Source organism: Vicugna pacos, chromosome 1 (assembly GCF_048564905.1).
Source record: "Vicugna pacos chromosome 1, VicPac4, whole genome shotgun sequence".
Lineage (NCBI taxonomy): Eukaryota > Metazoa > Chordata > Mammalia > Artiodactyla > Camelidae > Vicugna > Vicugna pacos.
In genome coordinates, this window is record NC_132987.1 from 113,572,058 (window position 1) to 113,595,647 (window position 23,590).

A 23,590-nucleotide genomic window follows, 5' to 3' on the forward strand; every position below is an offset into this window, starting at 1 on the left:
ACTTCCCTATATAAATTGTTCACTTTTGCTAAGAAAAAAGTTTTCATTCACAAGATTGATGGCTATATACTATATGATTTCTGCCCATGATTTAATTTTGAAAACTTTTTAAAAAATCATAAAAATGTTAATGGACATTTAGGCTGTTTCCATGTCTTGGCTATTGTAAATAGTGCTGCTATGAACATTGGGGTGCAGATGTCTTTTTGAAGGGTTAAAGAAGATGTGGTATATTTATACAATGGAATATTATTTGTCCATAAAAATGACAACATAACGCCATTTGCAGCAACATAGATGCTCCTGGAGAATGTCATTCTAAGTGAAGTAAGCCAGAAAGAGAAAGAAAAATATCATATGAGATTGCTCATATATGTGGAATCTAAAAAAAAGGAACATAAATACAAAACAGAAATAGACTCATAGACATAGAATACAAATTTGTGGTTGCCAAGGGAGTGGGGGGAGGGAAGGGACAGAATGGGAGTTCAAAATTATAGAAGAGATAAACAAGATAATACTGTATAGCACAGGGAAATATATACAAGATCTTGTGGTAGCTCACAGTAAAAAAAATGTGACAGTGAATATATGTATGTTCATGTATAACTTAAAAATTGTGCTCTACACTGGAATTTGACACAGCATTATAAAATGACTATAACTCAACAAAAAAATGTTAAAAAAAAAGATCATACCCCCTGCAAAAAAAAAATAAAAAAATTAAAGACCCCTGAATACAAAAAAAAATCACAAAAATGGGCAACTACTAAACTTTCAAGGCAAGTATCCTTTCTTAAAATAAAACTTAAGCTTTAGATTTCACTAAAATAATTTGTATTTGTAATAAGGCTTCAGAACAGCAATTCTCAAAGTGTGGTCTAGGAACTGGGGATCCCCAAAACCTACAAGGACAAAACTCCACTAACATATTGTTTTGCCGCTTTCACTGTGTTGCCTGACATTTGCATGATGTTGCAAAAACAATGAGTAAAAGTGCTGATGCCTTACCATGAATCCAGGCACCAAACTGTACTAATATTCCTTAACCTTTACTGCCACACACTCGCAGTTTAAAAAAATGCCATTTCATCTCAGAATATCCTGATGAAGCAGTAAATATCATTAATTTTATCAAAGCTCAATCAAAGTCCCATCTTTTTATATTCTGTGTGATGAACGGGAAAAACACACCAAGCACTTCTGCTGCATACTGAACGCACACACGATGGTTGTTTCAGAGGAAAACACTCGACAGTCTGAGTTCAGAGCTAAAATGCCACTTTTTTTTCGTGGAATACAATTTTTACTTGAAGGAATTAATGACAGACAGACTATAGTTATTCAGATTTAGGTTATTTGGCAAACTTTTTTTTAAACCAACACTGTCTTTTCGAGGGAAACAACCAATAGTATTTATTTCCAATGATAAAATTTATGTTTTCAAGCAAAAATGAGAATTTTGAAAAATCTGTTGCTGCTACTGTGATCTTGAAAGCTTCCAAATACTTGAAGAATCTGCTGATGAGATCAGTGAGGAAATTAACCAGTATGATGTTTTTTGATACTATATAATGAAATGTGTCAAAATTTGAAAGACCTACATAATTCAGTGAACTAATATGTTCCAAATGACCAATACACAATGTTTCAAAATCATCCAAGGGTAAAAGATGGACCAATGTTTTAGTACAATAGCGCAGAAAAAGTTCATTGCTATGGTTTCAGACTCCCCAGTGCAACTAAGCTTTAAGAAACTGCTCTTTGCTAAGCAGTATCAGAGAAAAAATGATCTGAAAAGGCGATTAAAATATTTCGGCTTCCAACTACATATTTATGTGACCTTCTTCATACACTTCAAAGAAAACAACATCTTGTCACAGAGTAATGCAAAAGCAGATGTGAGAATCCAGCTGTCTTAGCCAGATACCAAAGAGATTTTGCAAAACTGAATGAGTGCCATCCTTCTCAGTAAATTTTGTTTTGGAAAATAGTTACTTTTCAGGAAAAAAATGTGTTAGTTATGTTAACATGTTATGAGTTTATTATTGTTATTTTTCAATGAATTAAGTGTCAAAATTTTCACTTTTAATTTCTAATGTGGCTCTTTCAGATTTTCAATATTTTTTAGTGTGTAGAAAGACCTGAAACCAAAAGGCCTGAGAACTGCTATTTTACAGTTTAAATAGCACCGTTCTGTAAATTATCTCAATCTATCCTTGTAACAAGTACTTAGTTACCTGCCCTCTGTGTCTCTCAACTAGAAAAATTTCCTGTGTGTTACCCGGCTGGCTTACCTTGCATTCACAATGTTTCCAGCATTCAACTCTACCATTTCTTCAAAACCAATTGCAAATATATCAGTTGGTTTACTTCTTTTATCTACAATTAAGCATCCAAGAAAGACTTTTAAAATATGGCCTTAGTTAAATGGCAACTCCCCTATCCCCAACACAACTAAGATCAACATCAGATCTCATAAAAGTCCATTTTTGTGTTTCAAGTTTAACCAAATTCAAATCAAAGGCAAAAATCCATGAAGGGGACAAAATTACTTTAAATATACTTTCTATTTAGGTGTCCTAAGTTTGCTTCTTTAAGTTTGTTATTCTTAAAGATCCTTAAGTCCTTTCAGAAAGCATTTTGCAAGAACTCTTGCTAAACTTTCTACCAGGGACAGCAGAGAAACAAGCCACTTCTCAAAGGTTAAAGTGAATCAAACTGGCAAGGTAAAGACATTTTTCAGGAAAGGCACAAACAGTAAAGTGGTTGGGTAACTATCTCAAACTAGAGAAAACAGTTGAGAGATTTTTTACACTTAAATTTGGAAATTCCTAGGGGGAAGAAATCTAGGAAAATGAGAAGAGTCAGGGGTTTAGGCTGATTGGTCTGTTCTAGCCATTAGCTGTCTCAGAGCTGACAAGACCAAAAAGAACAGAAGCTGCTTTAGGTAAGCAAGCCTGGCGGACTTTGGTGGCCTAAGCATTCAGAAATGAGAAAAAATAGCTAGAGAAAGAGCCTATAAGTACTATGAGTGAATTCTGAAAAATACGAAGATAAAAATATTTATTGACTGCTATTATGTGCAAGGCTTATATATGAATCTTCTCATTTACCACACAAACATCCTGTGAGACTGATTTTATCTGCCTTTTATTTACAGACAGGAAACTAAGGCTTTGAAGAAGCCAAGCAACTAGCCAAAGTTCAGACATAAAATGCAGCATGGCACAACTCTGGAACCAAACTGCCTGAGTTCAAATCCTAGCTCTGCCACTAGGATGTGAACCTTGGGCAGGTCACATCTCTTACTGTGCCTCAGTTTCTTCATCTGTGAAACTGGAATAATAACAGTGACTGTAACTGTGTATTAGGTCTGTTACAAGGATTACATAAATAGATGTAAAGTACTTAGAACTGTAGTGTTAGCTGTTATTTTATTATTGCTATTATTACTACTACAAGTACAATTTCAAGTTAGGTTCAATATAAAAGAAAAGGGGCATTTTTTAAAAAGTTTAGGGAAAAATCCCAGGGTTTAGGGTGTGACTGGTTAAAGATAACTCAAAAGGGAAAATGTGTCTCTCGTGATATTTCCTACGCACATCACCTTTATAAACAAAACTTGGCAAATATGTACCATTTTAAAAAGGAATTAAAGCTGACTTTAAAAAAGGAAGGCCTCAAATTCATGATTCTAATCAAAATCTTAATAAAAGCATCCTTAGCTTAATCCTTGTTTCTGGCTACTAACAGCTTGGTGGCGGAGTCCCCAAACTGAATGACAATCAAGTTTTTACAAGGATGAATCAGCACTGTTAAGTATAAAGGGCCAACAAATGTCAAAACAAGTTCTGTAAAACTGCTTGTGATCCACCCTGACTACTCTTATCTTAGTAAGCACAGGACTATATTTGAAAAGTGGAACATATTGGATTTGAAAAATTATCAATTACAAAATAAGCTTGCTTTGTATCAATTTAAAAGAATAAAAACAGAACTAGCATTTCTCATCCATGTGGTTATCTTCAAGATACCTATTTATATATGGATCCCAATTCCTGACAATCAAACATCAAAGAGAAAGGTTTTTTTTATTTTCCCATGATGTCTTCTTATGAAGTAGCAGATAAAGGTCTAGGAATACAAAAGAGCTAAGATTTTAAGAGATCTGATCTGTAAAAACACTGGTCTTCAAATGTATAAATCCCAGTTTCTTCTGTAAAGTAATGCATGTTGTGAAGTGCCACATTTGCTTTATAGGTTAATAATTCACAGTCAGGATTGAGTAATTAAATCCGTTTTCTAGAAAGCCAACCTTGAAACTCCTGGATGCCAGCTAACTTGGGTGCATCAAGAAGCCAGTCGGTGAGGGTCTGATTCTTAAAAGCTATGCTGCGAAACTGCTTCCCGCCGTTCACGTTCCACGTGCCCACACACACTCGAATTTTCTTGGGCTTTGAATACTTGTAGAAATTTTCACACATGCTCTTTAGTACTTTAGAAGATGCTAATCAAAAACAAAATACAACAGCATTTTGGCTGCATTAAACCACCGATAGCAACTGATTTTCATAACTGAGAAATGATGGCTGTAAAGTACAATCATCACTGTCAGCACAAACGAGCCTTGGATACATGCACAGGCACACAAAAAAAGGATTAGCCTTGAACACAGAGCCCAGCACGATGCCATTAACCAACACAATTGAAAAAAAAAAACAACTCATTAAATACAACAGACAAAGGAAAAAAATGATTACAAAATTATTGCAGGAACATAAAACGTGCAGAACAAACAGTCCTATTTCAATGAAACAGTACATTTTATGCTATACAAAATTAGACACTGCACATTTTTAGGAATATAGCAACTGACTTTCATACAACTTTCATTCAAGGGCTGGTGAAACAAATTTTATTCCTCCCCAAACAAAAACACTCAAGGACTATTACATTTAGGATTTTAGCTAAGCTAGTGACAGGTGGTTTGATGAATTACGGCTCCCTGACAAAAATACAAATTATGGACAATAATGAGATGTCAGAGAATGAAGCCACTACTAAATGCTTCCCATCACAGAGGAGACACCAAGTCCTTGAGGACGTTCTACAAGGTCCTAGAAAACCTGCCCTGCCTTTCTGCCTTCATCTGTCACTCCATCCCGGTTCACTCACTGCTCAGCCGTTGGACCCTCCTTCACACTGCCTGCAACATTCTTCCCTCACCCACTTCAGGCCCTGACTTTCCTGACCACCTGATTCAAATCCGCATTCTGTCTCTTATCTTCCATAGCCCCTCCTTGTGCTATTTTTCTCTACAGCATTTATCGCCATGTACAAATTATGTATTTTATTTATTTATCCTGTGACTGATCTGTCTTCCCTCCTCACAAGAACAGAACCTACCTGAGGGCAGAAGTGTTGGTCTATTTTATTTGCTGCCATATCCCTAGGGACTAGAAGAGTGCCTGGTATACAGTAAGTGCTCAATAAATGATGGTTACATGAAAAAATGTTCAACACATTTTGAATCCTCAATCTCTTCCCTGCCTATTTTTTGACTTCCACCTATCTTTTTTCTTGGCACTTAAAGTAAACAACCTTAACAAGACCTCAACCTAAAGACAGAGGATAAGCCTTTAATTGGCAGTTAATTGGTCAGAGGAAAAGGAAGTATAAATGATTCTCATCTTTCACCAAATGATCTTATTTTATTATGATATTATTTTTGGATACCAAGGCACAGCAAGCAGTCTTGAGAGAGAACGCGCGAAAAACACAAATAACATTGCAGGATTAGAATGAAAATCGTATGACCTGTGAATCCCATGAAAGAACTGCTGATTTAGATGACAAGCACATCCCCCTACTGCTCCCAGGGGCAGACATGCAGATTTCTAGCCCTCTTGCTATTTGATTAGATTACTTGTATAGAGGTCTCCAGTGGGAATGGAAGTAGATTATTTGTTCCGGTCTATTGGAATCGTTAACTGAAGGCTGGCTGTACCTCGATAAAGAATCATTCCCTATCACTACGACTTATCACTGGTCTTTATAACTGAAGTCATTGCCATTGTTACTGCTACAAAAACAGCTTCTATGATCCTTTCTACATCAAAACATAAGTTCTATGAGTTAACAGCTTAAAATAAGTCAGCAAGACAAATAATGAGTTGTGTGAACAAAAATATATTGCCACATTGTGTGAACTACTAAAGTCAGTTTACAAATGGGATAAAAATTTTTTTAAATTCCTAGTTTATTCTTAATTGGTTGGCACCTAAATGTGCAGAACGAAATAAGTCTGTGTTCAAACAGATGTCCATCCCTAAATACCGAATCATTTCAGAAAATGGATTTTATGTGTAACTTAAAAATATATCCAAGTGCTCTCTTTTACAACCTTCTCAAAAAAAAAAAATCACCAATAGTTTCTCGAAACATTCAGAACAACTAAGCGAAATAAATCTTAAGTGATACCAAATCTTAACTGAAGGGAAGATAAGATGACTTTTTGGTTAAATTTCAGACAAGAGTTTAGCTTTGGCCCCTTTTGCCACAGATTCAAGTTTAAAGACAAGCTCATAAATCTTGTCCAGAGAATGAAGGCGTGAGATCCCTAAGAACAGGAAAGGAAAGAAAAATAATGACCCTTAGGTCTTATACACTTAACTCTTCTAACTTTGTCAGCAATCTTAATGCTTTTTAAAAGAGTTCAGATCTTATTTTCGTGCTGGTCTTATAGTTACAGAAAATATCTCATCCACAATATGAGAAAATGAATCAATACCTTTTAAAATATTACATGTGAAAGAGACTGCTGAGTCATAAATCTCACAAAGAGTACTCGGACATTAATCCAAAAGAGTCACATATGGGTTTTTTCCATTATCCTATTAGGAATAAGATATAACACTAATAATGTTTGTTCAATGAAATATAAAGTGAAATTAAAACTCCATGAGCTATATTTAACTGGAATGAAGCATTTGCTACAGGAAGACAAAGAGCACTGCATATTTCCTTCTAAATGAGCTACTCAGTTTTCTCAAACAAATTTTTTTTCTCAGATTAAAACACGTTATCAATTTATCCTGTTAGGATCTGAAGGCAAAATAAGAGGAAGTTTCCATTTATTTACAGCTTTATTTATATACAACATTAACTTAAAAAATAAAGTTGCTTTTATTTATAGATTGATTTTTCTATACTGTACCTGACTGTAATGTCTGTTCAGAAACTACGGATGCATCAGGAAGAAAACAAAGAATCATTAGTAAAACAGCAAGTTACAGTTGAAGTCTAGAGTGTTAATGACAAAACAGTCTCAGACGGTCTCACTTTTTTCCTTTTGATTTAGTTCAATGACTTTCTTTTCTTCTGATGGCAATAGATAAAAATAAATGACAATAACTGATGCAAACCCTCTGCATCTAAGAAAAAGCCGACAGTGACTCAGGGATGTCCAGAGTTTCACAATCAGAAGGTGCTAGGCCTGCTGCCCAGGCTGCTCTGTGTGTATGTATGTGTGTGCATGTGCACATACCTGTGAGGGAGAATATGAATCTGAAACCCTAAGAGGCTGGAGGACATTGAAATATGGAGATACTGCCGTAACATATACCTTTCAGTAGTCTTTCTGGGATTCACCAGTTGGTAAGCACAATCAGTTATAACAAAACATATGCATTCCAGCAAAATCACTGTGCTCTGCAAAATGGTGCAAATTCACACAGCCACAGGGCTTATGGCAAAAATAGGATTTGGGAACAACACTCAAAACGCTTCGGCAATGAAGTGCCAAAAAAGATAGGAACCGAATATAAAAACTGTAGCAGAATTTTGCACGTTACATGGTTAAGAAATATTGAATATATAGAAAATACGGTACTTTATCTTAAAAAAGTCCTGAAGTTTTCTTATAGAAATGGGCGTCAGGAGGCCTGTGCTTGTAATTGTGAATCCTGGAAGAAAAGGTCTCTGAAATTGGACGGTAAGCTGTAACACCAGATATGGATGAATATGGCTCATCACACACCTGGTGGACTGAGGGAGAGAGGTATCTGAGGTGTACGTACATGTGTACATGTGTCTTGTATATGTCTACCCAACTCAGTTCTGCTGGTTGCACTTTTCTGCATTTACCTAGCATTATTGCCAGTGAAATCATGCATAAACTGATGCAGAATTGGCATTATGCTCAGAATGTTCCCTGATATGGCATCCATGTGGGAACAAACTCCCATTCTCAGAAAAAGCGTTATAGTAGAACTGTGCTTTTTTTAAAGGTGTATTTTTCATAGAGTAAAATGTGCAGGAAACTAAAAAACTGATGATCAAGTTTGAGAATTACTCAGGGCCCTCACTTCTCTTCTTTCCTTCAACGGCTTACTTTCAGTTGTTGCTGATTAATGCCTCCACATCAAAGTAGCACAGGTGGAAAGAGGTGAGAAGATGCAAATCAGTGAGTGTCTACTGCTGGAAGCCAGGAGGAAGCCTGAAGTTAAAAGCGGTTGCTAAGATCGGATTCTAGTCTTCAGAGCTTTACCAGGTTTCAGTCCCCCAGCCTACCCACAGATCCCTGAGGAGGTGACTATAATTAACTACCTCCAGCCCCAAGCAGAATTCTGAAAGAATCCATGATAACCTATTTGACCAAGGAATCACCCAAGAGTACATTATTTGATGAGAAACAATTTCTCCTGCTTGAACAGGGGTAATTGAAAAGTTTGGTTTGGGGGATAACAGAAGAAATGAAAATGTTCAGAGTGCTGAAAAGTTAAAATAGGAAAAAAACATAAAACCAAGGAAGTCTAATTTACTAAGTTCTACAATGCATACTGAGTTTTCCCATGATACCCCTTAATATATGCTCACTGATCTGAGCTCAACTTCCTTTGATTTTAATGAAAGACACAGTGAAAAATCAACAGCCATTCTAAAAGCCATATACTTATGTCAAATGTTAAAACTAGGAATGGTAGTGTCCAATAATAAGCAACATTTTCAATTATTAATATGATTTAATGCTTATTTAAACAATAGCACTTAAAAAGTAATACCAAGTTACAGAAGTCTTTGGCGTGGTGAGTAGCAAAATAACCAACATAGGGATGTTTTCTATATAACTGGGTTATTAAAATACTAAAAGTACTAGCTGAATATTTTAGGAGATCCTGTCTTATATTAAGCTAGCAATACCTAAACCATTTACCCCCTCAATCATAATCTATTAAAGATTATGCATAGGCCTTGGTTTATGGCTTAAAAATTTTAATGATACAAGCATCTTAGAAGAGATAAACTTCCTCTGAAGAATACAATTTTAGAAAATTACATTGATAGAAATCCCTTCCAAAACTATTTTAATCAACTCAATCTAAAAAGTATTTATGTAAATAAGTTTACACTTATCTCTTGGACTTTTGGGAGGGATATAAACAAAATAAAGTAAGTAAAAGATAAAGCATCCATACCACGCAAACTTCCAGTAGTTAAAAGGGCTCGAGCTTTGTCAGCTAAATCACTATTTAGAGTATTTCCCAGTAGCAAAACATCGATAGCCTCTTGCTTGGAGCTGTCAAAGAAGTTATTCTGAATTGTTCTGGTAACAGAACGAGCACCATCTTTTAACTTTCCAGCCTGTTGGGGAAAAAAAGCATGGACTTTCATTCTAAATACTGATGTTTTTCTTCAATAGGTACTTTGAACCTAGTTTTATATGATTTTATTGTAATAAAAAAAGACCTAATCATTCTATTTTGAATATCAAATCATCACATTAAAATTCCTCAAGATGTCATTGTTTCTTTTCCTCTTTTGGATAACAGCTCTGCACAGAGATGGAAGAAGCTCTGTGCCACACTGCATCCACTAACGATATCTACAGAGCAGTAAAGTTTAAAATTGTTTACTATAAAGGAAATAAACTGATATGTATTTATTTAAAACAAGGAAATTACTTCTTGCACTATCTTTTAGACTTGGGGATGGATGGGTTGGGTGGGGAGAAGAAGGGGACATAAAGAAAGCTACACCACACTTATGTGTTCTTAGAAAAACTTCAAAGTACTCTAATAGAAAGAAAAATAAAATTGAAATTGCCCCCAAATAACTCGTATTAGTTAAAACTAAAACTGAATATGAAAATATAGGTCTAACCTATAACATATAAACTACATTTTGTAATTTTAGGTCATTTTGTTGCCTATGTAAATAATAAAAATCATAAGCTTATGCCAGTTCCTAAAGTGAGAGAGTTGATTATAACTTTTAATGAACATATATTTTACTCAGGCATGTTAGTTACTATGAAAATATTCTGATCTTACGGATTTTGATAATTATTAAAAAAAAGCTTAGTTTGCAATATGTAATTCTTATTCTTTAAAGAAACAATAATAATTTGAAGTTTAAAATGTTACTTCCTTCCATAAAACATATGCAAATGACATTTGAAAAGACACTCACCATTCACATTATCAGGCAATTAATCAAAAGGAACCCAGAGAAAGGAAAAGAAAGAGCAGTTCAGATGTTAGATTTTAGTTCAATTCAGGTCGGTATATTTAATACATAAAATTTCCTATCTTTTGTTAGAGATGAAAGACCATTGAAAATATATGTAACCTCTGTACATACACAGTCTTAGTCAACTGCAGAGACAAAAAGGCAGAGCACAGAAGAGTATTTTAGGCAACAGCTGCAGAGAACCAGGTTTGAAAGCAAGAATTATGTTCTCTATTTAGAAGGAACACTTAAAAGTTTAACTATTTCAGCTTTTCAAACAAAGGGCCCATTAAAGAAGTAAATATTTGTAAATGTCAATAAAAATTTCTATGAGTTGAACAAAAGGAACTTTGCAGGCAAGGCCAATACCTCTGAACAGAGGCATAGCATTTTATGAGACAGAAGAGGAGGAAGATCTCAAAGTTAAAAGAAGACTTGGAGATAATAAATGGTCCTTAAGAATTCCAACTGCTATACTGAAGAGGCTGAATAAGAAACTATAAAAGTGGTAAATGTCCTTGTTTCTATTCCTGGGGTAATTTGAGAAAATGTAAAGATTTAGAATATTAATAAATTCAACTGAGGCCAGGAGCTTAAAAAATTCAATAATTAAGTATAAAAAATAATGAAAAATATCTTAAGTATGTATCCAAAGTCCCTCAATAAGGGCCAAACAGTAGAGTAGAAAGTAGTTTGCAGATAATACCAGCAATGAAAAAGTAATGATGAGGCACAGAATTATAGTGAAGTCCAGATCTCACACTTCATTTGCAATTTTGACAGCCTCCTTTTCAAAATAAGATTAAAAAAATAATAACTTAAGCCCTAATAGCATTGGGTTCACAGTGGACCCATAGTGGATAAATTGCCCATTGGTTTATTGTCCATCCAGCATCTGTCACACATCTATTCAACAGTATGAACTATCTAAAGTGCTGGGGACACAAACACAAGTGAGAAAAAACCTTTTATTAGAAGGACTAATGGATAGGGTTTTTTAAAAAATCATATTTTTAATCAAAATAAACATTATGAAAAGTAAAACAGATATGCAAGTGAAAATCATTTTAAAAATGTAAGCAGTACATATGTAGGTCTAGTGGATTATCACTAAACAACCAAAGGTCATACATATACACCCTCCAAACCTAGGGAAATATCTACCTTCACTCAATCATTAGTATCCAATATAGAAGGAAGTGTCAGAGGACATAAAAGCATGATAAAATAGAATTCTAAAACAGATACCTAAAAAACAAACAAAAATCCTATCAATTTAAAAAAGAATCCATTTAAAGCTTTATTAAAAAAGGAAAAAGAGGATCTTTTACAACATTACAATAGATCTAGATCTACCTTTGCCTTTCCTTCTAGAGCTCCAGTTCCTGCATAAATTTTACTGATTGAATCACCATTCACAGACCACATAGATCGAAAAACTTCTTGAAAGCGAGTCACCAACTGGGGCTTTTCAGCTAAGCCGAGAGCTTCCAACTGTTTGGTTAGCATCTAAAATAACAAAGGAAAAACTTATATGTATGTTAATACATTAATTATTATGTGACATTTTAAGAACTGCCAGAATCAAACCAAAAATATACAGTTATAGGACTATGGGGGATTGGATTCTGAAAACACAACAGTTTACTAAGCTGTGTTACTTCCCACCATTTCAGTTTCTAAAGTAAGTACCACATCAGTGAAATCTACAAGCAACTCAGTACCCCCTTATCGTAATAAGAATTTCTTTCTGGCTAAATGATATTATTTTATTAAAATGTCCCTGTAAATCAAACAAGTTTACCTTGTTCACCTAAAAGAACTAATTATGCAACAGCATGCATTGGAGCAAAGAAATATTTACCTAGTTTATTTAAATATATATAACTAAATTTCTTTAGTTTGGGGATTTGGTTCTGTAAGTTTGGCTAATTAAGGTCAGAAGACTATTTGAGAAAAGTAGAGCTGCTCTTGAACTGTTACTAAAATTTAAAAAAACAAGTCATCTCTCTGAATAAAGTCATATCAGCTTTTATAGAATAAAATTCATACTGATAATGCATAGAAGGGAGAACCAGTGTAAACAAAGCATGCAAAGACTGCAAGGATTCCTAGGCCAGCACAGTTCCTTTATCACAGATCACGGTAGAAGTGTTTAGAAAAGTTACTGGTCTTTACTCTGAATGAATTTTAGCCTTGAAGTCTGGCAGAGTCAGTCTGGCAATGTATAATCCTTATCCAGTCTATTTCTCTTATTTGGAATATAGTCATAACTTGTGCCTTGCATTTTTCTTAACTCCCCACCACTTGTGTTTTCTTTTATTTTGTCTATCAGTGGAGATACTTATAGAGGGATCAAAAACTAAAATAATATAAAAGAAAACCTAAACTGAGTCTATCTGATTGCCAAGGGACTTACACGAAAGCTATTCTTTGCTAGCATGGAGAATTAAAAAAAAAAAATTCCAGAGTCTCCTTTATAATTATACCTTTTTTTTAAGGAACTGGGCAAAATAGTCTTCACCACTAGTAGTCCAGTTTTGCCTACTTTAGCAGTAACTTTTGTAACCAGTTAACCACTTGCTATACCAGGGAATATTCTCACACCTAAAAATGAACAGTGGGTACTTAACAAGTCAGATTCTGAAAACACCTGTTTAGCTTTTAATGAAGATGTTTAAGTATTTCACTAAGTTTACTCTCAGAATATAACTACATGTATTCAGCCACTTAAGAACAGAACTCAAAACAACCCTGGGCCATGTGACAAACTCCATCCCAATGACCAAATGCCTGCTTTCACTTTTCTTGTCTCTGTCAGATTTTCCAAATAAATTAAAATGATAAAACTCAATGACAGACTTCAAAAAAGGCAGGGTAGTAACATTTTTTTTAATTGTTAATATTTAATTTTTATTTTGAATACTTTTTTGCTCAGGGTCAATGACTGTATATTGTGAGTAAATGAAGCAGATGTTCATGATAGTAACATTTATTTAGTTGAATGAAAAATATATTTCTGTAGCAGAGAATTCTACACAGTATATTTTCATTTTTGAGATAGAAAGAACCTCAGCTGCAGAGAAATTAACCAATATTTTGGCCAAATCTAAGATGATTTACTAGAGAAAACAAGAACATATTACTTTCTATTCCCGGTTTTTACAGTATTTGAGAACTATGTTAAGTTCCTATGGAACTAAATGAAGACCCAGGATAGCCCTAGGACCCTAACTATTGCATAATAGGTAAGACTTAGGAATCTCAGCATTGCTACACAGTTTGTCAAATAGTTGAGACAATGCCTAAATTAGACTGAATCTGATAGATTTAGTAATAAAGAAAAACACTTTGAAAGACTTTGTTGAAGTTGGCTCTCATTTACTTTCATTCTGACAATGACATTTTTCATCTGATCCTGTTTTTTGTAGCAACTGATTTGAAAATGTCATGTAAACTGCTCTGCATTAGACTCTGTCAAGTATATAATACTATTGAGCTGTACGTGTGAAAACAAATCCTCCCCAATTCTGAAAAGACTTTTAAAAGAGAATGAAGGCCAAATATATACATATATACACATATTTTTTCTTTACCCAAAAGACAGGCAAAAGAAGCAATTACTGGAATAGTATAAATAGCACTTTTTTTAAGAGAAAGTTAAACGATAGAGGGAAATAGAAGCTATTTAAAGAAAGTAATTAGAACAGATAAAGGAAACATTTAAATGAAAAGGGATGTTGGCAAAAAAAAAACTAGAAGTAAAGAATGCCTTTAGCATAACTTTATTTTATGAAAATTAATGAGAAACATAAAATGTTAAAAAAAGCAGTGAAAAAGTCATTTGATACAAGTTGCATACACATATTTTAATTTTTTTTTTACCTCTAAGCCAAGGAACGCCTGTACACTATTTGTTCTATCAAGACAATCCAAGCAGTTTGTTCGAACTGTACCACTCTGGCATCTGTAAAAATTTGGTGAAGTTAAACAGCTAGTTTGAAACAAAAATAGGAAAGCTAAAACAAACTGAGAAAATTTAAGCAGATTAAAATGTAGAATCCACTTTCCACACCCCCAACCTTTTTGGTATAATAATTCTCAAACATACAAAAAAAGTGAAAGAATTTTACATTGAACATCCGTTAACCAACCAACCAGATTCTGTAACTGTTAACACTTTGCCATATATTCTTTACTACACATCTCTCTTTTCAGCCACATCCACTTATTTTTAATTAGGCCAGCAGTTAGGAGCTGAACACACATTCAGATTTATAACCCTACAGTTCTATGCTAAAGCAGACGATAGTTGTGTTTTTTAATTATTATTTGCATTTAATAAGCCTTACTAAGGTCACAAAATTATTAAGACATTAATTTTAAGAGACAAATAGAATAGAGCATTAAGTCTGGAGCCAGATGAATCCTAGCTCTAATGCCTCCCAGTTATGGGACTTGGGGCGGATGATGGCTTTATGCCTCCATGTCCTCATATGTGAATGGCGACAGTAATAGAACCTAACCCTACAGTTGTTATTAATACTTGTAAAGACTAAGTACACTGCTCAACCCCTAGTATGTGCCCAGTAATGTAATCTATTATCACCATTTGCTGAATTCTAAAGAAAGAAAAAAGCTTAAAATCAAATATAATAAAGGAAGATGTTTTACTTAATTAAATAAAATTATAGCAAAGTGCCAATTTAAAGAAAAGCAAATCAAAGCAGTCAGACCTTTGAACTTCACTTCCATTGAAATAAAAAAATCCATAATCTAGGAACTTTTGGACTTGAGGTTTAAGGACACTATGTAATTTTTCTGCCTTTCCTCCTTTAACCATTTGATGATAGTCAAAATTCACCATCTGGATATCAGCAGCATGCTCAGAAGCTTTCAAATGACTCTGAAAATAAAAGGCAAACAATCATTTAAATGTTAACCAAATCTGATCTTATCAATACAGTGTTATAAATGGAAACTTACAGTTTAAATTAAAATCTCAGCAAGGTCCTTGAAATCTTACTAATCTCACAAAGCTTTCATTACCACTGGCAGTAAAATGGAAAATTACTTGCTGATATCTTATGGCATCTTTTCCCTAAAACCTCATTCACAGTCCCAGAGAGATTAGGTATGACATAATTAATATAAGGGAATTTAAATAACATTCTCATCTGGTTTAGAAAATGAAAAGCGATTTTCAACTACCAGCATTTCATTTTTACTATGCGAACATAACGACTATTTATATCTATTACAGAATCTCAAAATAAAGAAAATTATTTTTAAGACAAAGCCTATCAAAGACTGAAAAATTCATTTTTTATAACTTCATTCAACACATACGGATATTTTAAAAGTTTAGCATAAAAAGGTCATTCGCTAAAGTATAAATTGTTTACTAATGATATTAAAATAACATAGCCAAATAATAAATTATTATAATAATAAATAATTCTGGACTTTATTAACTTGAACTTTAGAAAATGTTTTCTAACCATGTTGTTTAATTTAAGCTTATAACCCTATGTAACACCATAATTTATATCAATTCTTTTTTTTTTTAATTTTGGGGGAGGAGGTAATTCAGTTTGTTTTTTGTTTGTTTTAATGGAGGAACTGGGGATTGAACCCAGGACCTCATGGATGATAGGCACGTACTCTACCACTGAGCTATACCCTCCGCCTATCAATTCATTACTGAATCAATAAACATCTGTAAAAAATATTTTTTCTTTAGAAGTCATACATTTCTTTAGGTTCTTATTTACTTGAAATTCCCAAATCCAAATTTTCTTTCTCAATACAAGGTATAGTCTTGCATGTACACAAATGCATTATTCACCACTTCATAGGTTTAAAACAATGACTTTGGTTTCCAGGAAATAGACAAGGCAATGAACAGATAAAGGAGGAGACTGCCTGGTATCTTTCTACCAGTGACAAATGAGTATTTTTGAGGGGGAAGGTATTCTTCTGCTTCTCTACAACATAAATAAGGAGATTAGAAAACAGAGTCAGTTGCCTTGAAAGCTTTCCATAATCCCAATTTCAGCAACATTACCCTAAGCTGTTGCCTAACTGCCTCAAAGAGTTAATGGTTCCAAGAAGTACCCAACCTTTCACTTGGCAGTAATTTATTTCCTGGAAGAATTTGATTATTTTATTATATTATTTTAAAAGTACCATTTTAGGCATCCATGGGCCAGAACAGAAGAAAAAAAAATGATTATATTTACCTGGAAAGCCTTACTTAGCATATGTTCACCTTCCTTAGAGCCAAGCAAATTTACTATTATTTGTTTACCATATAAATTCTTAAGTGTTCTAAAATGCCTATTAAAGAAAGGAAATAAGCATACATCAATGATAAGCAAAAAACTTTTTTCAATTAATAGGAAACCATTATTAAACAGGACCTACATGGCAGTATTTTAAACTCACAGAACTGACACAACTGGATACAAATTCACTTCACATGGTCTCAAAACTCTGAATTTATGAAAACTCAGTTAATGCAATTTCCTCTCTGACTTATCAATGCTAAAATTCCCACCTATGCTACAGCTGTTAGAATCATCCAGCTCCCTCTCCACTCAGGCTGATGCTAGACAGGCATGGAAAACACAGGTCACCCCGCTTGCTGGGAAGGCAGCTGGGGCAGAGGGCGCAGGGCTGCACTTCACACATGAGGACATCACATACTCTGTGAATCTTCAGAGGCCTCCTTAGAGCTCCAGCCTTCAGGAAAACAGGCCCCAAATATGAGCCCCTTTTCCCTCCAGCTTCTAACCATTCAAGAGGGTGAAGAGCAATGCCGTGCAAAGGAAATATAACAAAAGCCACAGATATAATTTTTAATTTTCTAGATGGTACATTTAAGAAAGCAAAAATAAACAGATGAATTAATTTACATATATTTTATTTAACCCAATATAGCTAAGCTATCATTTCTACAGGTAATTAACATGTAAAAGAAATATTAATAAGGTATCTTGCTTTTCTTGTTTTGCACTAAGTCTGAAATCCAGTGTGTACTTTACACCTACAGCACATCGCAACTTGGACTAGTCAATTTCAAGTGCTCAAGAGCTCCACGTGGCTAGTGGCTACTGAATCCAGGAGCACACCCGTCAGAGGTAGTTTTAAGGCCAAGACATCAAGATCCACACACCTAGTGCCATCATCCCTAGAATGTATAATGGTTAAGAGTCACTGTCTTCCAGTGAAATTAGGAGTCAAGAAGAAATATTACTTACAGCCAAAAGCTGAAATGAATCAATAAATGTAATTACAAGAGTCTTACCACTTAACTATGTCAAAACTTAACGGTGCTATGTAAAAATAATCCATCTTACCTGTCAAAAGCAGGTGCATTGGCTTCAAATCCCCTTGACATACGGACACGGTGAGATCCCACCTAGGACAAAAAATTATATTTAATCATACCAAAAGGCAGCATGTGGACAAAAGAAATATCATTGTTTACAACAGGTAATAATTCATTTGCTAAACACTGTAGTAAGCTGAAGGACTGTCATTCATGGTATTCTTTTAAAAAAACAAGTTCTAGAGGTTTCTTCTTTTTATTTTGTAAAACACAACCTCATGAAAAAGAACAAGTTAGTTCATTATCAAACACTTGTAAACTAACAGGAATTTTTATTTATGAAAGATACTTAAGACTGCTCTCATATACATTACTTTGTTTTAAGCTCAAACAACATAAGCCAACAGATATTGTTACTTGGGCAATAAAAAAAACAAATACAGCCGAGTGAAATAACTTGTCCTCCTAGGGACACTAATTTCAAAAAAGATTCGAATGACAATTTTGGCCTTCTGACTAAAATTCCTCCTCTTCTAGGCTGCCTACAAGTGCAATGTTTACATATTTTTTTCCTCTGTTATGCTGAATACTCTACTTACCATTCCCTTATCCAAAGATGCCAAAGATGCAACACATTAAAAATATTGTTCCTGGAAAAAGACTTTCCAAGTCAATCTCTCAGTCACACAACTATAGTAACAGCACATCTTGCAAAATAAGAAAATGTGAGTTAAGAAAATTAAACCAGATGGAAAATAACCACCTATTGTGTTTTGTTACAGTTTTTCTTTCTCATGCAGAAAAGTAGCAGAGAGATGAGACAGAATTGAGAAAGATGTAACAGACGTCAAGAAGAAATACAAAGGTGAGATCAGATTATTTCCCTGAATTTCCCTTTTAAACATCTCCCTCTGAGACTTTGGGATCAAAGTTTCCCAGAAGTCATTCCCGCTAATCTGTAAACAAAGTGACTTTAAAGGGGGCATGGGAGAAGGGCTGCCAAATCAGTCAAGCAGTTGGACAAATAAAGCTAGAAAAAATAAGCTTTAATGTGCTCATGTAATTCAAAAATTGAATTAACAGTATTATCATACATTCCGCATTCTCCCTCCTGTTCTGATAAGTGAGACAATTGAATGGCTGTCCTGAGAAGTTAGTGGATTCTCTCTTTAGTGTTTTTCTTCTTAATAAGAAATTGATCAGCCAAATGTCACATCTATATTCAATTTCATTTTCTAGTGCTTAATAGTCTGCATAAAATTTTAAAACTTGAAAGGTGTGCTCCAGGACTTGAAGCATTTTTAGACTCCAGAAAACTCAGCGGAAGGCAATACTTCTTTGAAGTAATCTCAGGTAATTGCCTATAACTCTATAAAAGTTCAAGATTCAGCATTCTGTTTATTCATTCATCTTCCACAGTACTCTTAATTTTCAAGAAGGTAAAAAATATAAGTTCTCATATTTTTCAGGTATAATGGCTGTGGCTGATCCCTACCACCCTGCTCCCCAACACATACACACAACTAGCTACATATTATAACTCTCACAGCAATATACTGGTTAGATTAGACTAGGCTTTGTTACTCAATGTTAAAGAAAAAATTTTATAATAAAAGAGTTATGTCAATGGCACTAAAAGTAGCACTCTGGAAACTTTTAAGGCTTTAAAAAACCATAAATTTACCCATTTTTTTTAACAAGTCGCATCAAACATATTTTTAGAAAACCATTTAAATGGGTGGTATGGAACATCATTTTCTGACAATGTTATGGCTTCATGTTCACATATTTCTGAAACTTCAATTCAGCCAAAAATTCAGTATACAACACTATGCCAGGCGCAAAATCTCATGATGTTCACATCTTTTAAGACTAATATAGACTATAATATAATATCAGAGTGATACTACAAACTATAAATGCTAAATAACTTCAGAGAAAGGAAATCGTAAGTAAAATGCGTGAGTTGCCAGCATGTAAAATATCATTCTTTACTATGCAGCATCTTATGACAACTCTTCTGATGCCTCAGACTAATTGATACTGATATTTGCCTTTTCTGTAAAAGGCCTGACTCCCTGAACAGATTGTGAGTTCTTTCTGGAAGCATAACTAGAACATCGCTTTGAATTTCTCATAGGACACAAGAATACAGACACCTAATGTATATGGAATAATACCTATTGGAAGAATTCAAGGATTTAATAGAGGAGTGACTGGAGTCCATTCCATGAGGTCTGAGTCGGCTGCTGGAAAACAACAAACCTTAATGTGGGGAGCAGAGGAGTCCTGTCAGAGAACAGCCAGGTATGAAGAGGCATAGGGTGACGGAGCCACAAGAAGAAATGCGGGCCTAGTAGATCTGATGAGCATTAACAGATTAAAAGTGGAAAGGACTGCCTGAAAGCCAGGAGACCAGTTAGAACACTGTGACAATCTTCCAGGTGAGAAGAAATTATGAAGACCTTAACTGAGATGACAGGAGAGGGAATGAAAAGAGAGAGTCCCTATGCTGGGGCTGGGCGTCAGCGCCGCTTTGCTGACTCAGGAGCCGCGGTGGGAGCAGACAGAGCTGGATGTGCTGCAAGGTCAGCAGAGGAGGACCCCGCCCAACAGGAGTGCTCAAATTTGAGCGGCAGGGAACTTGGTTAAAAATGCAGATTCCTGGCCCCATTCTAAGAGATTCTATTTCAGCTGTTATGAGGCTGAGGCCGTGAATCTGCATTTTAAAATCACTCCCAAAGATTCCTTTAAAATATTTTAATTTAAGAACCTGAGAGGAATTAATCATGGAGAAAGAGAAGCAGAACAAGGGGCAATTGCCTGAGGATCGTCGGTCCGTGACTTCGAGGTGGGACATCTCACTAGGCAACATTAACTTCAAGGATCCCCTAAAATAAATTCCAGTCCTGAGAACACACAGGACGACTAACCACCATTTACAACCAGGCTAAGTCAAAAGTCCTTGTTTATCTCCTATGAGGAAATGAATTTGGGGCCTTGGTATTCTGATTTTTTTTAATCAATATCCATTATTTTCATTCCTCTATTATCTACTCTTTTAGAATGGTGGGGGAAATGATAAAAGATACTCATGATTCCTGTTAAAGACAGGCTGGCTTTAAAAACTACTGAGCTAAATAATAGGGAACCACTGACCTAATCCTCAACCCAACCCAAGAAAAGAGGCCAGCTCGGTGACAATCTGGCAGGATTGCTCGACTGTCTTGATGTCTCAAAAATTACTGTATCTATCAAAAAAAGCACAATTAAAATATCTGTAGTTTTCAGCCCATAATCACATGACATTATCCAGCCAGACTATCTGTGTGGACGAACACAGAAGGAAGGAGAAGGAAGTTCTGCACAAGGAGGATCCCTCAGTATAACTACTCAGGATCCAACCTTACTGAATAATTACACATTGTGATTCTGAACTTAACAAAATAACACAGAAACTAGTAAAACATAGGGCCTATAAATAGGTTATAACAATCTCTTACACTAGCCTGTTTCTAAAGCAAAACTATAAACTTGATTCAAAGCTGGGTTTTAGAAATTTCTTAAAGCAAATATTCCAAACATCCTTCTCTGCTCACAAAAGCTTAGGAGAAGTAGGGTAGGGTTGGTATTCTTTCCCAAGGGAGATCTGGGGAGAAATATATCTACTTAAGTTATGTCTATATGCCAAAGATAAAATCCACATGGGTCAAAATGGTCTTGACAAGAACTCAAGAATTTTAGCAAAGCAGTACAAGTGTTAATCCGTGTTAATTCTTAGCCTGTCTTGAGTAAACTGCTTTACTGAAAAGAGTCAAGTGGTCTGCAATTTTTCTCCGCAACAACCATCCTAGAATGTCAGAGAGATCTACCTGTGAACTAAATGGAGGCAGGATTTTTCTCCGTCCATTTTCTCAATACTATAGACTGAGGCACAAAATTTACTAGACAGTATATACCAGAAGCCTAAAATGAATATAATTTATACTTTAAGGACTAATGATACTTGAATAAAAATAAAATGCAAAATCACACTACTATGGGCAATCCAATATTATGATCCTACATGAAAAAAAAACTTACATTTTAAAGATCAGACATTTAATCAACAAAGGAAATTTTTTAAAAAATCAGAAAGCAAGACAGAGAATATATTCAAGATGACAAGTCACTACAAATTACAAAGTAAAATTTCAGTAGCAGATATATTCTTTTTTTTAGCAGATATATTCTTAACAGCAATAACACTATCTAACCCTTATATAGCACTGTGTGTGCCAGTTACTATTCTAAGCGCTTTCCATTTCATCCTTCTAAGAGCCCGAAGAAGTAGGTACTACTAATGTTATTCTCATGTTACAGATAAGAAAGCTGAGACACAAAGGGGTTAAATCACTTGTCAAAGATCACACAGCTAGTAGTGGTAAAGGATTCAAATTGAGAAGTCTGTTTTCAGAAGCTTTGTTTTGACTACTACATTTTTCTGCCTACAGAGAGACTAAATTGTTATGTACTAAGATACTGAGATAGTAAATATAGAAATAGAAACACTTTGAAAATCAATGTGCAACGAAAACATCAAAATTGTAATATTAAATACAAGAGCTGAATTTCTATGGATATTTGAAAGAACATTAAAGGAAAAAATAGATTTAAAACAATTTTAGGAACTCTGTACATAGGTCCTCATATATGAATCTAGCTAATATTATTAGATTGATAGAACTAGGGGAGGTTATAGCTCAGTGGTAGAGCAGGTACTTAGCATGCATGAGGTCCTGGGTTCAATCCCCAGTACCTCCATTGAAAAAAATATATATATAAATAGATAAATAAACTTAATTACCTCCTTCCCCCTCAAAAAAGCAAAAAAAAAATTGATAGCACTCTTAAATGAACTAATAAATTATCCTGAAAGTTTAGAAAATATGGAAAGTTCACCAAGAGGGAAAAAATCTGAATGTCAAAACACATACCTGCAACCCTGGTTGCTCCCAGAACAACGGGACAGATCCCCGGATTTGTATGAAGGAAGAAACAGAGTCATCTAAATACACAACCTACAGAGAAAAATAATGTATAAAATACTCCCACAGGCAACGCTGTTACCTCTACATTGGAAGACAAATTTACTAACATCTATTGCACACTAATTATATCTTATGACCAATCTCTCATTTACAAATTGTCCTAACAACATATCCAAAATAGGACACTATATAAGTTGGATAAGTTGAATTTTTTTGTTCAACTAGTGATAGTTCTTCTATATACACTCACCAAGAAAATAGTGAAAATATAAGCATAACAATCACAATTTTTAAAGAAGAATTCCTTTTGAATCTCAATATTTTTATACATATACCTTTACAGTTCATTTAACTTTTTTCTTCAGTTTTTTATATTTTTCAAAAACTTATTTGAAGATCTTAGTTGCACTAGGTGCATGGCCTAAATTTACAATTACATAGTTTCACAGCTGAAAATATTATATAACTTTTAATTTTAGATGGTACATATATCTATTTTTAAGAGTTGGGTTTGGCTTAATTTCACACACGCACACACAGAAAACCCCACTTTTCTTAAGTTGTCTAGCTCTATAATTGAGAATTTTAAATTCAATACTAAAACATATGGCACTGACAATGCCATGCTGATCAGTAAAAAATTTTGTTACTTACTTGAAGAGCCATACCCAAGTAAGTTTGTTTTAGGGAAGTCTTTCTTAAGGCTTAATAAGGA

General features: G+C 34.4%; 1 protein-coding gene and 1 non-coding gene across 7 annotated transcripts in view; both read right to left on the reverse strand.

Moving 5' to 3' along the window:
- Positions 1-23,590, reverse strand: part of SYNJ1 (synaptojanin 1) — an 81,257-nt gene that overhangs the window by 31,609 nt on the left and 26,058 nt on the right. For all 6 annotated transcript variants that reach the window (XM_072968567.1, XM_072968560.1, XM_072968550.1 and 3 more), the window contains 9 exons: positions 22,822-22,905; positions 17,874-17,935; positions 16,755-16,851; positions 15,249-15,418; positions 14,398-14,479; positions 11,869-12,021; positions 9,480-9,645; positions 4,319-4,510; positions 2,298-2,382 (listed from right to left, as the gene is read on the reverse strand). In XM_072968567.1, the coding sequence (XP_072824668.1) occupies positions 2,298-2,382; positions 4,319-4,510; positions 9,480-9,645; positions 11,869-12,021; positions 14,398-14,479; positions 15,249-15,418; positions 16,755-16,851; positions 17,874-17,935; positions 22,822-22,905 (1,091 nt within the window). The remainder of the gene's footprint in view (positions 1-2,297; positions 2,383-4,318; positions 4,511-9,479; positions 9,646-11,868; positions 12,022-14,397; positions 14,480-15,248; positions 15,419-16,754; positions 16,852-17,873; positions 17,936-22,821; positions 22,906-23,590) is intronic.
- On the reverse strand, positions 16,127-16,199 carry TRNAD-AUC (transfer RNA aspartic acid (anticodon AUC)). The gene has a single exon. It is a non-coding gene; the product is annotated as a tRNA-Asp (tRNA).